Source organism: Heteronotia binoei, chromosome 1 (genome assembly GCF_032191835.1).
Source record: "Heteronotia binoei isolate CCM8104 ecotype False Entrance Well chromosome 1, APGP_CSIRO_Hbin_v1, whole genome shotgun sequence".
Lineage (NCBI taxonomy): Eukaryota > Metazoa > Chordata > Lepidosauria > Squamata > Gekkonidae > Heteronotia > Heteronotia binoei.
Genome location: NC_083223.1, coordinates 33,508,654 through 33,527,337, shown reverse-complemented (window position 1 = coordinate 33,527,337; position 18,684 = coordinate 33,508,654). Strand labels below are relative to the sequence as shown.

General features: G+C 43.3%; 1 protein-coding gene across 3 annotated transcripts in view; it reads right to left on the bottom strand.

Moving 5' to 3' along the window:
* ATAD2B (ATPase family AAA domain containing 2B) overlaps positions 1-13,728 on the bottom strand; it is a 112,479-nt gene extending 98,751 nt beyond the window's left edge. For 2 of the 3 annotated variants that reach the window (XM_060233430.1, XM_060233423.1), the window contains exons 1-2: positions 13,302-13,682; positions 2,074-2,228 (exon numbers count right to left, since the gene is read on the bottom strand). In XM_060233430.1, the coding sequence (XP_060089413.1) occupies positions 2,074-2,228; positions 13,302-13,478 (332 nt within the window). In that variant the 5' untranslated portion in view covers positions 13,479-13,682. Of the gene's footprint in view, positions 1-2,073; positions 2,229-13,301 lie in introns of all 3 variants that reach the window. The other variant, XM_060233416.1, reaches the window with a different exon arrangement.
* Between the last annotated feature and the right edge of the window lie 4,956 nt (positions 13,729-18,684).

Genomic DNA, 18,684 nt, shown 5'->3' with positions numbered 1-18,684 from the left:
CTGGAATGCTTACAAAGATATTTTATATATGCACATAGTAAAATGTACACTGAACACTAGAAATATTCAAATGCTGACATTGTCATCCCTGGTCAGAGTATCACAGATAACCATGCAGCATGGGCTTGCTGATTGTTGTGGATGTGATGAAGCAATGGCACTCAAAATGGTGAAAGCTTTTGCAGCTTGCTGGAAACTGGTGACTGATTTCCTTGTCTCTGCAGCAACACCCCCACCTTTTGTTCACTGAACTTAAACCTATCAGCATGCAGATATCTTCAACTCTGTGTTTGTTCAGAAATATATTTAAAGGAATGGTCAAACGGTGAAAAAAAGAGGACCAAGAGGCCATTACAGAAACAAACTGAGATGAGTCTGCTCAGCAATGTATGAAACCTTCCTCTAGCCTAGCTTTTCTCCTACTTAAGTCGCTCTTCCTCCAATGAAAGGAAGACTCTTTAGACTGGAAAAAAGGCTTTACCCTTTGCTGAGCACAGTGGCTGGCTTGACCTCACCACACCTCTCAGAGAACTGATTTAAAACCTAACAAACTGTACAAGACAGACTAAGACTATCAGCAGACAAATGGAGAAGACTGTTGCAAGTGACTAATCAGCCCAACATTTGATCTTAAAACAATTCTACAAAAAAGAACAAGCGTGTGCTATAAGAGCTCTTAGTCTTGACTCTTTTAAAAGGTTAAATATTTATTTTATTCATACAAATATCCAAGAACAGTGCAGCTCCAAAAAAACCCTCAATGTATTTGTGTTTTAAACTGAACAGATTCATTTTTCCTTGCTCCCATAATAGGGGATTCACAGAGTTATTCTTTCTTCCATCACTGAGATAGGTTTCCCCTTTCTGAAAAAGATACAACCATCTTTTTAACTGATTTAAAATGATTATCTTGGTAACACTGGGACAAGTTATAAAGTTATTATAGAGGTAGAAAGTTATAGACACTGGTTCCAGAAATTACAAAACAGTACACAGGATTATTTATCACCATCAATAACATACATCATCTGTTCAGTTTTCAGACACCAAAGCTCCTAATTTTGTGTAATTAATGTTTGAAGCAGGAGTCACAAATGTTATCTACAAAATCCAGAAACTCATGGATTGCACTTGTGGCTGCCACATTTCCATTTCAGATTTAACTACTGAAAATCAGAAGAGTTAGACAGCTACCTCTGCAATTCTGAAAATCCTAGAAGAAAACAAAGGGGTTCTGCACATCATATGCCATTTAACAGAACAAAACGTATGTAACAGAACAAAGGAGCGCTCAAGGAGCACATGCCAAAGAAAACTATATAAAATCATATTTGGTTCAGGCAAATTGGCTTGAGAAGTTGACACGTCAATTTGGTTAACCTGAGCCCTAGTTATGGAGCAACCTCACAGGTCAAATACATGGTTAACAGAAAGGTAAACATAAAGCAGAAACAAAGATGATTACATATTTTCCACTACTAGGTTCACAACATTAAATGAATTAATAATTGGCCATAATACAATGAGCACAGAAAATCCTGAGGAATTTCAGATGCTTTAATGACTAAGAGATGCAACTATTATATTCCTTTTCCAGGAACAAAAACTTGTCATTCAAAAGAAAGGGAATAGGGAAAGAAGCAACAAACTGTGCCATATGCACTTTTATTTTTGTTTTTATATATATCCAGTCAAAAAGCTTTGACTAACTGCACAATTACACATTGTAAAAAATACTGAGATGTTAACAAAAAAGTATTCCCATGCTAAGTTCCCTACCTTATACTCTAATGCACAATAAAATGAACACTATGTGCCCTCTTCCCCATGTCCTCATAGTTCCAAACTCATCATTCTCCACAATTTTGGATGTCTCATTTATTATAGAAAAGTCAGAAGAGAACAGGTCAGAACAAAGTAAAATTTAAGGGGGGAAGGTGACAGTTGCAAGGATGTTGTGATGTAATGGGTAGCTCCAATACAAATTGAGGCAACTTCAGTGTCATTTTACAGTAGACAGAATTTCAGACAACTCCCCCAGATAACAATTTAAACACTGTTTAATAGTCTTACCGGGACTGTCCAGCTGAGATGCTCCATTCTTCTCGTGGCCCAGTACTGCGAGATTTTGATTTGTCTTTGCATACTGAATCAGCATGTTTCAAGGTACGTTTGGCTGGAGGAGATATGTGGCTATCACTCAAGCTGCCATCACTACCATCATCTCTCTAGGGAAGGAAAAAAAAATCAAAAGTTTACCTTATTTTATGCTATCTGTCTCCTATCAGTAAAGAAATATTCTACTACCCTTCTTGGGGGAAACAAAATCAATGCCAGGTCACAAAACTACAGTCCAGTACTGCTTTTTATCAAACCATACGAATTTCACCAAATACATCAAATAATCATGCCCAAACTTGAAAGTCTAATTATAAGGAAAAGTTACAGGGGAACTGAGAATTTGCACTCCTTTTTTAAGAAGTTGTGTCAGATTTTCTGGCAAGCTGAGGCATAGAGGGTAGCCCAGAATGCCCAAGAATAGCAAGGATCATACAATACATTTTACACATGCTGTGGAATCTGTATGCAATCAAAGAAAACCCTCATTCTACAGAATAATGCTTATATCTTTTCCTCATTGTGGATGCAACCTTAAAACATTAAAGACAGACACTGACAATATTAAATTCCATTGAAATTCAGAGAAGTTATCAACATTTTTCTTCTCACTTAATAGAATAAGGAATCCTTTTATATGGACAACTCTGCTGTGATACTCCTGCATGTCTGACATGGGAAAGATGGGTGTACATTCTATGACACACACTCTGTTCTTTTTGGGCACCAGAAAAGTTTTCAACTCCATGGAATCAAGTAGATGCTCTAGGGACGCACCCTGTGGGTTCACAGTACAAAGCAGTATCAGACAGGATGTCTTTCAAGCAGACTGCCTTAGCATTACCAACCTTGTTACTGAAGTTGGATGTCTCCAAATGCAGCCAGAAAATTTTAAATTTTAAAAGCATCAGAAAGCAAAAATATCTGTGCAGAACCTGCAAAATATACATGTCAGGTCTATCTTGCATTAACTAAAGGTCTGTAAGGCAAGCTCACTATAAATATGCTCAAGCATACACTCATTAATATAAACTACCAGCAAACCACAAACTACCAAATCACAGCCATATTTATACATACTATATGAACCTCTAAAGGTGTGCCATACTACTACAACAGTGACGCAGGTCGATCCTTTATTAAATGTCCTGAGTAATTCTGTGCTAGGTAAAAAAGGAAGCTACGCAACAGGTTTCAAACCAGTTTGAGCAGAGTGTGAAAGCTCAACTGGAAGAAGCAGACATGGCAGAAATATTGCATCACTGCCTGAAGATATGAAGCAACATACAAGTGTAATGAAAATAAAGGATGGTTAAATGCAAAAATGAAATATGCAACAAGAAACTAGAATATTCTATGAAGTAACTTTATTGGGTTTTTTAAGTGAACAATCATTCGCCAATTTTTACTCTTTTTTTTCCTTACAGTTTAATAAATACTTTGGCAGAGGATAGATGTTAAACTGTCAGAACAGATTTAAATAAGAGCTCAAAAGCATGAACTTTTTGGTGAAGAAGTTGCACAAACGCAATGATACGTCTTAAGACAGTAATGTGAAAGTTTAAAATCTGCAACGTAATGCTGTTGAAGCTCACTGAAGAAGCTCATTTCCACATATTCATGACTTGTTCAACCTCAGACTATATGCATCACTAGAAACAGCTAAAATTCACCCATAAAATTCAGAATATGCCATTTAATCTACATGTTTTAGATTAAATGCCCTGACAATAATCTCATATTATCACCATCCTTTTATTATTATTACACTGGATTTTTAAACCACCCTCCCCTGTAAAGACAGGGCTCAGGGCACATTACCTCTGCAACCCTCTTTCTGCATTATAGCTGATACCTAAGACAATTCTGTAATCCTAGTCCTACTGCATTGTTTATTGGGTGTCTTTGGTGTTTTTTTGAACTGATTTTTGTATTTTGTAATCCTCCCTGAGTCTCAACAAGAAAGGCAGACAATAAATGAAGTATTTTTTTAAAAAAAACAACAGCTTTAGAGTTACTTCCACTTATATCCAAACAATACAAAGGTGATTCCAACTTCAAGTATGGATTGAGTCAACAGGACAGAGGCAAGAAATGGCAGAAGGACAAACTGTGGCTCTGTTTACCTGCTTCTACAAAGATGTGTCCAAGCCAGACTAGCATATCTCACCTTTGATGAGATATGGGCCCATAGGTTAAACTGGAACTCCCAGTCCCCTACATGTTAACAGCAAAAGCATGCATCTTGCTTCTTTAAATCATTAACTGGCTCTCACTCAGTTTAAATGCAAAGACAATGAAGAGTCCTGAAATATCTTAAAGCTGGCAACTGAATGCTGCAGTCCAGAAGACACTCTCTGAGAGTAAGCACAGCTGAATAACACTGGACTTACTTCTAAGTATACCTGTTTAGAATTGCTTCCATGTGTAGTAGGGGGTAAGCAACTTTTTTAAAGAACAGATATCACAAAAGTGCAACATCTACCTGTGAAGATGTTGGTGTGCCAATCAACCAAACGGGTGGGTGATGAAGTTGTACTTGGCCAGATACATCTGGAACAAGCCAAGCCCCCCCCCCCCCCTCAAGGATGTGCCTCAGATTCTACTGATGGTTGTGCCAATCTGGGAGAAGATGAAAGACATAGTCTGCAACTGTTGCCTTCACCCATGCCCAGGAATGATATCAGTGCCTTGAAAGCAGAATTGTCTATTTTGTCACTGCTGGCATGCATGCCAGAGTTTGCCCACCTCTGCTGTTAACATTTCTAGAAATTATGAAGCCCAGAGGGAGGGGGAATGTACACTCATGGGGGAGGACAAAAATGGATATTTGGTGGGAGGACTTTCTCATAAAGCCTGAATTTTACCACTTTTCACAAAAGAAAATGCATCATTTATAAACTTAGCATATAAATATATTTAGTATGTTTACAAGGAGTTAAAGCCTTCATATTTTCTGCAAGCAAATTATGAGTATATCCACTATTAAAGAGAAAGGAAAGGAAAGGTCCCCTGTGCAAGCCACCAGTCGTTTCCAACTCTGGGGTGACGTTGCTTTCACAAGGTTTTCATGGCAGACTTTTTTTACTGGGTGGTTTGCCATTGCCTTCCCCAGTCATCTACACTTTCCCCCCAGCAAGCTGGGTACTCATTTTACCGACCTTGGAAGGATGGAAGGCTGAGTCAACCTCGAGCAACAAGCATTCCCCTTCTTTTTCAGACAAATGTCTTCCCTCTGCACAACCAGGCAGCTTTCTCCTATGTATATTTACTTGAGGGGGACCTATTCAGTGCAACAAGGCTTACTGTAGCATTTCTTTTTAATTGCAGCTTTTCCTTTTAATTGCAAGTAAGTAGGCATAGTAGTTACAGTGTTAGACAGGAACAGAAGACACCTAACCCTGCTCAGACACAAAGCCTAACCTCTTAGCCTAACCTACCTCGTAAAGTTGTTGTGAAGATAACAGGGGAAGAAAAGAATGTCAGCCATCCCAGAGGTATTTGGCGAAAGAATGGAAGAGTAATAGAATGGATAGCTTTTTTGTTTTGTTTTTGCTGTCAAGTTGCAGCCCACTTAAGCCGCCCCGTAGTTTTCAAGGCAAGGGTTGTTCAAAGGTGGTTTGCCAAGTACTGATCAGGGTCACCCCTCCTTAGCTTCTGAGACTGACAAGATCTGGCTAGTCTGGGCCATCCAGATTAGAGCAAAGCTGACCCTCTCTTATTGTGTTTGTAACAGTGCATTGAATGAAAGCATAGAGACAGAGGACAAGAGTCACAAGACCACCTATGTGTTCCCATGAACACTTCAGAAAGAATTCACACTAAGTTAGTTTTCCACTCTAAAGCAGCAGCACTAATTTATACATACAGATATTACCTCACTTTAGGATTCCACCCCCCCCACCCCCCAATGATCATGGCTACATGAAACCATCCCATGTTCAGCATAAAGCTCCCTAGCAGAACTCAGGATTTCCCATACATTATAGGTGTTAACTAAATATTTCTCTCAATTAGGTCTGAATTTTACATCATCACATTTCATCAGTTTCTTGATCCCACTACCTTTCCCCCCACATCTCCTGTATAAAAAGTCTGCCTAATGAGGACACCCCACATTGTTTCTGAAGAAGCGGGCTTTAGTCCTCAAAAATTTATATTGGAAGTTTTTAAAAAGTCATAGATGACTAGAAATGGAAGGGAGCCTGAAGAGGGCATCTGGCCTGGATGCTCAAAGGACCTGCACCTCATGCTCAAAGGAAAAGGAAAGGAAAGGTCCCCTGTGCAAGCACCAGTCGTTTCGGACTCTGGGGTGACGTTGCTTTCACAACGTTTCCATGGCAGACTTTTTATGGGGTGGTTTGCCACTGCCTTCCCCAGTCATCTACACTTCCCCCCCAGCAAGCTGGGTACTCATTTTACCAACCTTGGAAGGATGGAAGGCTGAGTCAACCTCGAGCCGGCTACCTGAAAACCCTATTAAAGAGAGAGAGCTGCAAATTACTGTGTTCTTTGCTACCATCTGAGTCATGAAACCCCCCTCCCCACAGCAGGATAAAAGCCCCTTGGCATGACTGAAGCCCTTCCCTCCCTGTGCTGTGATTCCAAGCCAAATTGGGGTCCTAGCGAGCTTGGAATCTGGTTCCAACATCACATTCAGCTGTGCAAATATCAGAATCTGGCTGGAAGAACATCAATCCAACAGCAAAGCTACTATTTTTTCCATTGGCTGAGGCTCCCTTGGGGGGAGGGCATGTTTGCCAGGCTCTCTCAATTGCACAGAAGAGCTAATGAGCAAGCCGCTCTTCTTTCTATTGGCTGAGGCTCCTCCCCTTCTGATCCCCTGGGGAAGAAAAGAGCCAGAGCTTCCTTTGGCCAGTTCCCTGGATTGCACAGAAGAGAAAGCACCTTTAAGACGAATGAGTGCTACTGTTTTAAGTATGTTTTAAGTTTTTAAAATATCTTTGTGCTTTCTGTGTCCTTTATAAAGTTTCTGTATCTGCTATCTGGCATTACATTACATGACATACATGGCCCAGCCTGACAATGTCTCATTTATGTCAGATCCAGCCCTAATAACAAATGAGTTTGACAGCCCTGGTTAATCTTTAGGTTAATCTGGAACGTCCTGTTTTATTGGGGGGGGGGGACCCTTTAGCATTTTTCATGTTCAAGTATTTCTTGCATATCTGTCTGGTTTTATTCTCAGCTGTGGATGTTATCTGAGGTTCTGTAAATGAATCAGGGAGCGGGGCATCTAGATGGAAAACATAAACTAGTACTAGAACTTCCTCCAAAGAATCTTGTTATTTGTAACTTGGCAAGTGTAACCTAATTAAACTTCTCCACTGGTGTCTCCAATCTCCTTACAATTTCATCAGTTGCCAAGAAAAAAGGAAGAATGTTAACCAGTGACAAATGTGCCAAGAAAATAAGATAAAATGTACAAAAAGGGCATCTCATGAAGACTGAAGATGAACATCATAGTGTACAGAAAATGAGAGGGCAGGGGACATAATGACTGTTTTAAACGCTACTATATGCCAGACAGATTAGGAAATATAACAGTTCTTCACAACCACTAAGGAAAGTAGCAGCAATGGATATAAATTACAGGAAGACACTTTATTACTACAAAATAAATTGTCTAGTAAGGGATGCCACTTCATCTTGGCGATTTTTCAAGAAACTGCTGTGTGGGTATCTGTTAAGGATAGTTTAAGCATATAACATCCTCTGTTAAGGTGGGAACTCAAGCAGATGAACTGTGAAAATACCTTAAGTGGCTGTATCAATCCTAAACCAGCACCTAGACAGACTCTCCCCACTTCCAACTCTACACTAATAATAATAATAAACTTTTTATTTATACCCCGCCCGCCCCGCCTAGGCAGGCTCAGGGCGGCTACTATAACTAGGACACAAAAATAATGTCTGACAAAAAGAGTGTCAGGCATCTATGGATGCTTTAAGACAACAGATGGGTTTTTTCTAAAAATAATAATAAATCCTGTCATATGTCAAGATTCCCCACCCCCAACCCATCATAATGCCTTTCCTAATGGTCATGGTGGTTTACAAAAATCAGTCTTACAATTATGCCTCCTGGTTTGTTAATGGAACTTCTCAAGCTGAAAGTTACACAATTATTTTGTAGTTTTATATTGTTGGCCATATTTAATGATCTGTATTTTTTCAAACCCAATTTTTCTAATAAAATATTAACGACAAGTATTCACTTTTATCCCTCTCATGCTCCAATAATGGTTATTTACAAAGGACAAGTCTGTCATTATAATAATTTCTACACCCCAGCACAGAAGATCATAAAATTAGCTATGTCCATAACAGACCAAAGAAAGTGATCACAGGAAACAAAACAGATCATATAGGAGAACATCACTATTTGTGTGACACTAGAAGATTAAGTACTTTCAAACAAAATCTCAACAACAATACTCTTCCAAACTGCTTTATTGATACGATTGACTTCACAGATCAATCAAGAAAACACCTCACTTTCATTACCTCCACTGAGTACTAACATACAGTTAGATTACCCACTTCAGCAGAACAGCAATCTGCTTGATCCACTTAGTAGCAACTAAAGAGTTGCTAAATTGGCAGTCTGTCTATTCACCGGACATATTAATATGAATACTGCAATTGTGTTCTTCTAAGAATTGCAAAATATTATTTTCTCCAGTACTTTCTCCCTCAGAGCCCTAACCCCACACCATGAAATGGCCAGGCAATTCCTAGAAATAAATGAAGAAACATTTCAACACAATAAGTTATAGTTCAGAACCAGACCCTAAGTGTGGTTAGTTCAGAAGTAAATCCTAGCCTATTTCAATTGAACTTTCTTCAAAGTACACTTGCTTAGAACTGCAGCTGTAGCCTATTATGGAATTACAGAAAAAGACAATACTTGTAAATGTAATTAAATCACATGTATTTAGAATTATTCAACCCAGCCAATATTTTGCTATATTTCTTTCAAATTGATTCATTTCTAAATATGTGCAAACCAGCTACTACCCTACAAGGTAAGAGCCTACAAGCTAGGTAACATCTGAACAGGACAGCATCATTCTGTTGGTAGTCTCTATGGCAAATATAAAAAATATTTTAGGAGTTTGTAAATAAACCATGACACTAATCCATCTATACAACTTTCCCCCCTATAACCACAACCACATGAAGTGAAACACATGACAAGTGTCACTTCCATATTACTTCTATCCCTGAGAATACTGTAATTTCAGCAGAACCAAAGAGAGTTCTCACCAGGTTTCTAAGCAGCAAATGGTTAAAAACAAATATAAAACAATAAAAACAATGGAAAGCATATCACCAGTTAGATATGGAACAACCAGAACAACCCAAAGCCTTTCTGTGTAGGGATTCTAGATTCTGTTCTATTTTTTTAAAAGATCACAGGGATCCCTCACCAATGTAAAACGAAACAGGGAAATCCCTGAATGTGCAAAAATCCCCATACTAGTTTTGAAACTACTGTCTCACAGTCAAGACCTTCTACTGGAACAATGGTTTACAAACAGAAGTCTTTCAGATCACAAGGCATTGTGAACTACAGCCAATTTTAGTGTAAAACTTGAGTCCCTTCTCACCTGTCCATGTCTCAAAGCTTTTTCTAGCATATAGACCATATATAGCAAGGGTGGACAAACTGTGGCTCAGGAGCCACATGTGGCTCTTTCACACATATTGTGTGGCTCTCAAAGCCCCCACTGCCCTGTTGGCCAGCTTGGAGAAGGCATTTCTTTCTTTAAATCACTTCTCCAAGCCAAGCCAGCAAGCAGCTTGGAGAATGCATTTAAAGTTAAAGCTGATTTCTTTTCCCTTCTCCCTCCCCCTATTTTCCTTCCTTCCTTCCTGCCCTCAAACATCTGATGTTCATGTCTTACAGCTCTCAAACATCTGACGTTTATTCTATGTGGCTCTTACATGATATGTACTATGTAAGACTAAAACAGCAGTCAAATTTATGGACTATGTAAATGGAAAAAACTGACATATTCCAAAAACCATACAACAATCTTAAAGCATGTAGACTATGAAAATGTTTAACTGTCCTAAGAAAGAAAAACAGTTATAGAAAGTAACTAACTTTTAAAAGATAAAAAGTCTTTTGCTGATAGTAGACATTTTCTGCAGCAAATTTATCACGAATAGCTCCCAATGCAGTACTAAAAATGCCATTTGCTGAGTAAGCCAATACCTGCTGAATGCAACTAACTTTGCTGTTTTCACTATAATAACCTGTCTAAATTCACCATTTCCAAAATATGCTTATGAAAGCTTCAAGGAATTATTATGATTTCTTGATTCCTTTTCACAATGTCCCCAAAAGAAGCTGTGAAAAGGTGAAATTTTTTAACATTCTTAAAAACACATAATATTGCTTCCCCCCTGCCCCCAACCCAGATCTTGTCTGGGCTAGCCCAATCTTGTCAGATCTCAGAAACTAAGCAGGGTCAGCCCTGGTTAGTACTTGGATGGGAGACCTCCAAGGAAGTCTAGGATTGGACTCAAGAGGCAGGCAATGGCAAACCACCTCTGAACATCTCATACATCAAAAACCCTGCTGTGGAGTCACCATGTTGGCTGCGTCTCAACAGTTAAAAAAAAAAAAAGCTCAAAATGATCTGTTTGTTGTTTTTGATTGTAATCAATGTGGTTTTATGGTGTAATTGTTTTTAACAACTGCGTGTCCCCATATTCTTGTAAACCTCCTTGGGCCCAATGTGTGGGAAAAGACAATCTATGAATGTTTTAAATAAACTGGAGCCCTATACTATCTCCTAACTCCATGCTAGTTCACATTAAAGTACCCTGAAAATAACTTAACTAGCATAAAAAAAAATTGGTGTCTAAGATCAAGTCATAATATGAGGATAAGAACAAATCAGAAAAATTTAATTGAAATACAGAAATAAAAGTGTAGAAAAAACAGCTATTAATAGAATAAAAAGTTTTAAACCTGAGGACGTTACATTTTTCAACATAGGGATTAAGTTCTGTATTGGGAAACAAATATGAAATGCAGCAAGAGCAAGATTTCTAACCTAAGGACGTAAATGAGCACCTAATGCACATATTCACAGAACACTTATTTCTGTTGCCTTATTTCTGTCATACTTTACAAAATGCAAATACCTTTTCTGAAGATTAAGAAAATGAACCATAAAAGCAGCCCTAACAGTCCAGGGGAAGTTTTATTAAACAAGGATAAATTTGCTTTTTACACACACTGCTGCAGGCCTCAGATTCAGTGGGAGCTCACAGGAGCACAGTTCCTGAACCTTTCTGAGAGTTCCACCTCCTCCTACTGAGAGTTCTACCTCCTTGTCCATTGAATAGTATGTGCAGCTGCATAACAATCCCTGGCTGAGCCCCACCACCTATTTTTCTACAAAATGACCCCTGCACTGCTTGCATCTGCTGCATAAACAATGGCAAATACCTCTCTTCACGAATCTCAGATATGCTTTTTAAGCACAGAAATAATTGGAACATGTTTAACATAGAACAGCCTTGGAGTCATTCCTTAAAAGAATGTTCTTTCTCAGCTAGCAATTTGCCAGACCAAGAGCTGGAGGGTCACATTATTATTTTACAGCGAATCAGCTTTTTTATACGTATACATATACATATATACACACACACACACACTGTCTGTGTTAAGTCTAGCATGCAGTACATTGCAATACAGTACATCAATTACCTAACATCAAAACACAGAAAAGAGTCTATTTTAAGAAAGGGCCAAAACATTACAGATATGTCTACTTGTCAATTAACAATTCCATCATTTGAATCACTCTATTCCATGAGCTTGCTAAACTGTCTATGTCTTTATTTTTTTGGTAAGCAGTCAACCTCACCAACTCAGCTACTGTTTTTTAAACAGTCATCCAAATAACAGCCAGGTTATCAATTTTCCCTCTTAGCAATACACAGGAATAAAATACAGTTTCTGAGAATCTGCATATTAGAGTATGAAATTACAACAGATCAGTTCCCAACATTAAACTGTTGCATTCACCCGCAATTAGTGATGGTGTTGAAAAGTGCCATCAAATCACAGCTGACCTGTAGCGTCCCACTAGGCTTTTCAAGGCAAGAGAGGTTCAGAGGTGGTTTGCCATCGCCTGCCTCCACGTTATGACCCTGGTATTTCCTGGAGGTCTGCCATCCAAATACTATCACTTGCGGCACCCTTATAAATACACTTCGCTAGCATAGCTAATTAAACAAAATAATCACCAAGGCATGGAACGACTAACGAAGAACAAACCTCCCGTGTTCAGTTCACTCTCCCCTTTCCACCCGACCCAAATACCACCCCTCCGAACGCTTCCAAGAAAGAAATCCGCAGCCATTTCCTCGTTTAAACTGTGCAAAGTTAGTGCATTTCCAACTCCTAACTTTTCCCCTCCTCTTCCTCCCCCCGCCCCTTGTCCTTCTAACTGCAACGCCGGTTTCTGCCAGAGGGGGAGCTTCGCTCTCCCCGAGCCTGCCTGGCACAACCGAGCCTGCCAGTCTTGTCTGCGCCGCCTACACAGTCACGCACATAGAAACGGGGGGGGGGGGGGGACCAAAATAATAATAAAACACATACAAATGATGTTTCTTTCTCGTCCACCGTTCCCAGCCGCAGATGAAGAGCCCCCCCTGGACAAGTCGCCCTCTTCGCCTTGCTTCCTCCCACCCCCCCGCCGGCACCTTCTCAGCTGCAAACTCCCCAGCCGCTCGCAGCCATTCCACCTCAAATGACCTCCCTTTACATCGAGCTCCAAATCCCAGCCCTCCTCCTCCTCCGCAGCGCAGCAGCACACTTCACATTTCTCACGTCCTCTCCTCTCCTCTCCTCCCCTCCCCTCCCCTCCCGAGCAGCCGCTCAGCCCAGCCTGGTGGGGGAAACACAACAAAACAAACCCCGTCCGGGACGAACCCCCCCCCCCCGCCAGCCCCCCGGGCAGGGACAGAGCCAAACACCCAGCGGGGCTGGAGCCGAGCCGAGCGGAGGCCGGCAGAGTTTGCCCCGGCCGGACAGGCGCCTCTTCCCGCCCGGCTCCTGTCAGCCCCGGGCAAGGATAGGAGGGAGGGAGGGAGCCCCTGCCCCACCAGCCCCACACGCCGCTCTCGCGCCTTACCCGGCCCGACTCCTCATCCTGCCCGGCCGCCAAGGCAGCCGCCGCCGCCGCCGCTTTGGCGCTGGTCCTGGACAAGCGGGTCCTGGACGAGATGAAATGGCTGCCGGGCCCCGAGAGCGCCGCCGCCGCCGCTTTACCGGAGAGCCGCTGCTGGGAGCTCTTTCGGGTGTTCACCATGGCCCCGCCGCAGCCTGCCCGGAGAGGGAAGGAAGGAAGCAGGGAGGGAGGGAGGGAGAAGGCGGCGCTGGCGCTGTCTCCTCAGCCGCCTCCGCTTTGGGGAGCGGCGGCGACGGTGGCGCCGCTGCCGGGCGAGGAACAAGGGCCCCGAAGGCGAGCAAAGCGCCGCCTCCTTCCCTGCTCAGCCGCACACACTAACTGGCCGCCATTACTGGTTCCTCTTCCCTTTCTCTCCTCGGACCGCGGCCACGCCGCACGCCTCCGCGGGGGGGCGCTGCGCCGCCGCCGCCGACGTGCCCGAGGCCGCCCCTCCGTTCCCTCCCCGGCTCCCCACAGAGCAGGCCGGGCGAGGAGCTCCGCGGCAGCCTGTACTTCCGGGGAGGAGGAATCCGACCCAAAGCCGCAGTTGGCGTCCTCGTCGAGAGAGAGAGAGAGTGCTGTCATGGGGGCAGCCGAGCACAGCTGCGCACGCTGGACTTGGGGAGTGAAACATGCCTAGGATTGTGCTGTTCTGCCTGGCCCGGTTGGCAAAAATAAAAGTACTTTACTTTAAGTCAGGGGTGGCCAACGGTAGCTCTCCAGATGTTTCTTTTTGCCTACAACTCCCATCAGCCCCAGCCATTGGCCAGTTGTAGGCAAAAAACACCTGGAGAGCTACCGTTGGCCACACCTGCTTAGGCCATAACGACAGTATAAACTTTCACAGGCTGTGTAGAACCCCCTCCCTAGATGCGGGGAGCGGATCCTCCTCAATAGGCAGTTACTTCACGTAAGAACAGGGGCGCCCGCACAAGCACACAACAGCAAGGTCCAGAGGCCATGAGCTGAAGGGCAGCACAAGGTGAAATGTAGTGATCAACGGAGGGAGGGCTGGAGTTCCCTTAGAATTAACATCTTCAGACCGCAGAGATCATTTCCCTGGAAAGAAAGGCATCTTTCTGTGGCATCAGGTCCCTGCCCTTCAGGCCTGTAGCTACAGGGGGGCCGTGGGGGCAATGCCCCCTGACTTCCAGGGAACCCTCCAGGGTGCAGCTAATTTTATTTTATTTTTTGTCATGAGCAGCAGCCGGAGCCAGGAAAGCTGAGTAGGGCACAGTGCACTAAAACAGCAAAAGCAGAAGGTGGAAGGCAGAGAAAGCTCTGGGGAAGAGGGAATTGGAAGGAACCTCCCAGCTTGCATGCAAGGTGTGGTCCCTTCTTAACTCCAGAGTTTTAGGATTGGCTACCTCGACTTGACCACTTTGAGAAGCGGCAAATCCCACAGTGGATGAGAAAGGGTGCCCCCTGACTTTTAAAATCCTGGCTACGGCCCTGCTGGCCTTCCTAAAAATCCGCTGAAGCCGGGGTCTGCCCCCAAATCTACAGTAATCTCTCCACCTAAATTGACAATCCTGTCAGGGCAGCCCTGTTTTTAGAGGGTCCTCTCAGAGATCCAGAGGACCCCAGGATGCTTCCAAGTTCAGAAGCCCCTGGCCATAATAAAAAATTCCACGAATACTGGCAGATAGGGGTGTGCATCAAAACAAGTGGTGAAACTTATCAGAGGCCAAACAATTAAACAAGTCTCTAACTTTGAGGTGCCCTTGGAGCACGAGAAGCAGGGCCGGATTAACCATTAGGCCAAGTAGGCACTGGCCTATGGGCCCCCATGACTGTAGGGGCCCTGGGATGGCTTTCCCTCCTGCTTTCCCTCCTGCTTGCAGCCCTCCCAGCCAGCAACCAAGCCACTATTTGCTCAACTTGCCTGGTGTGGCTGTTGCTGGCATCATCACCGAGTTTGCCTCTCCTCCACAGCTTTGTCTAAAGGACTTTTGAGAAGGTGCCTGCAGGCTGCTGTGGGGGTCATGGACAGCAGGGTGGCTGCTCCAACTCTAAGACAATTTGCAAGGGACCCCTCAAGATTTTGACTAAATTGGGGCCTCCACAGGATTTAATCCGGCACTGATTAGAAGAGCTCCATGGCACAGAGTGTTAAAGCTGCAGTACTGCAGTCCTAAACTCTGCTCATGACCTGAGTTCAATCCCCAGTCAAAGCTGGGTTTTCAGGTAGCCGACTCGAGGTTGACTCAGCCTTCCATCCTTCCAAGGTTGGTAAAATGAGTACCCAGCTTGCTGGGGGGAAATTCAATGCACTGTTACAAACACAATAAGAGAGGGTCAGCTTTGCTCTAATTTGGATGGCCCAGACTAGCCAGATCTTGTCAGTCTCAGAAGCTAAGGAGGGGTGACCCTGATCAGTACTTGGCAAACCACCTTTGAACAACCCTTGCCTTGAAAACTACGGGGCGGCTTAAGTGGGCTGCAACTTGACAGCAAAAACAAAACAAAAAAGCTATCCATTCTATTACTCTTCCATTCTTTCACCAAAGAACTCTGGGATGGCTGACATTATTCTTTTCTTCCCCTGTTATCTTCACAACAACTTTACGAGGTAGGTTAGGCTAAGAGGTTAGGCTTTGTGTCTGAGCAGGGTTAGGTGTCTTCTGTTCCTGTCTAACACTGTAACTACTATGCCTACTTACTTGCAATTAAAAGGAAAAGCTGCAATTAAAAAGAAACGCTACAGTAAGCCTTGTTGCACTGAATAGGTCCCTCTCAAGTAAATATACATAGGAGAAAGCTGCCTGGTTGTGCAGAGGGAAGACATTTGTCTGAAAAAGAAGGGGGATGCTTGTTTCCTCTTCTCCCTGCCCTGAGCAAAGGTGTGTCCTGCTTTGTCATTTCACTAAGTGAGGGAAAGAACTTTTTGGCCAAGACCTTCCATTGACTAATTCCTGAAGTAGCATACGTCTCTGGGAGACGCAGTCACACCCTCATGTTCCCTGTTAATTATTCTGGAATAATCTGTTTCCCTCCCTGGTTCCATACTGACAATCACTAACCTGGATAAGACACTCATGCATACACTTTCCCATAGCGCCTCAGGACTGGTTCTTACAAGAGGCAAGGTGAGGCAATCTCCTCAAGCAAGCAGTGGATTGTGGGAAGCAGCAATCTCCCTCCTCACCCCTTCCCCCACCCAGGAGAGTAAATAGTTCAACTCAGCCACCCTCCACTAGCCTGCACCCCACCCAGCCTCTAAAACCAGTAAAGCATGCCATGCGTGCCCCAGACAACAGGGCTTTCTGGATTCTAATGGGATTGATTCAGGCTGTGGCAATAGCTGGCTTCCTGGGGAGGGAGTTGGCAGGGGCGGGAGCTGGGCAGCAAGGCAGAATGGTGCTGTGGCAGTCTGAAAAATGCCTTGAGCAGCCACTATGGCTGCAGACCAAAGGATGCTTTCCTGGGAGTAACCAGATTGAATAACATGGAACTCACTTCAGAATAGACCTGCCTCCAGTTCTTCCTTAAGATACATTAAAGTCTCACCTGGGATCCAGGGGACATGAAACTTACAAGTAGGGTTGCCAACCTCTGGTTGGGGTCTGAAGATTCCCAAAATTACAGCTGATCTCTAGCAATAGAACAAGAGTCCATTAGCACCTTAAAGACTAACAACATTTGTGATCAGGCATGATATGATCTTTCGTGAGTTACTGCTCACTTCTTCAGACAAAAGAGATCAGTTCCCTGGGAGAAAATGGTTGCTTTGGAGGGTGGATTCTTTGCCCTCACATTCCTGTTGAGCTCCCTTCCTTCTCCAGGCTCATCCCTACCCAAGCTTGACCCCCAAATCTCCAGGAATTTCCCAACCCAGAGTTGGCAACCTTACCAACAAGCCACATAGTGATTGTGCTAATCACTGTGCTGATCTCTGCTAGATTAAAGGGCACACCGGAGTTTAGTGGAAGCTACAGTAATTAAAAAGCAGCATGCTTCTGTCTTCCAGAGCCACCTATGCAACCACTAATATCTGCACCAAGTGATCAAGTTTCATACCATCATTAAAGTTTTGTTTACTGCAACAGGGAGGGGGGAAATTAATCCTGCTAGGTGAAGAGGACCAACATGCATTTTCAAGTCCAGATGCATTTGTTTTAGAGCAAATTAACACACTGACACAGACAGTCTCGGGCTTTCATTTCATTTTCAGGCTGCTTAGAAAAAGGAATGGCTTTTTTTCTTTTTTCTTTTTTGCTCCCCTTCACCATATGTTTCTACTGCAATGATACAAAAGATCCTTGATCCCAAAAGGGCCTCTGGGCATAGCTCCAATGAATTCTGCTTGAGAACTTGGAACATATATGTGAGACGGCTTCATATGAGCAGCAGAAGTAGATGCCATATAAGCAGCAATGTAAACTTAGGATTCTATTCTATATGTTCCAGTGAGAAATAACTCTAGAGTTGCCACGTAGAGTTGCCAACCTCCAGGCTGGAAATCTCCTGTGATTATAACTGATCTCCAGGCAAAAGAGATCAGTTCATTTGGAGAAAATGGCTGCTTTGGAAGATGGACTCTATGGCATTATACCTCATTGATGACCCTCCCCATCCTCACCCTCCCCAGGCTTTCCAGGTATTTCCCCCAAAAATTTCCAGGTATTTCCCAACCCCGAGCTGGTATCCCCACTGGCCAGCCTCCAGGTGGAGCCTGGAGTTCTCCTGGAAATAAAACTGATCTCAAGATAATAGAGATGCGTTCCCCTAGTGAAAATAGCAGCTTCAGAGGGTAGGCTGTGTGGGATTATACCTCACTGAGGTTTCCCCTTTCCAAACCCCCCCCCAGGCTGTACCCCCCCAACATTTCTTGCCTTAGAGCTGACAACCTTATAATGAATTGACATTAATGCAAGACAGCTTATCACTAAGGTATGTGGCCCTGCATTCAAACTGTTCAAGGAACTCAGGGGTTTTCCACACTGGGATGGGTTTATATGCTTTCCTTGTTGTCGCTGTGAGTGCCAATACAGTGCCAAGACAACAGGAGTTCCACAAGGCAGGTCTCCTTGCATTTTCCCACCCTGGTCCCCCACTGTGTTCATGCCCCCAGCCTCAAGCGGGAACTTCCCATTGTTTTCAAATTAGCAACTGAATATTGTAGCTTTTTCTACGATTCTTTGATAAGCCAACGGCTGATTTAAAAAACAAAACATGATGACCCCCACAGAGGAAAGGAACAGGGGAAATTGATGTCAGCACCATGACAGAGGGAGATTTGACTCTTGAAAGTTTAGAGCCTGAAAAGCTGGATGGTCTCTAAGGTGCAATTGGACTCGAATCCAACTGTTCTTTTTTCAGATAACGCAGCTGAAACCAGGGGATT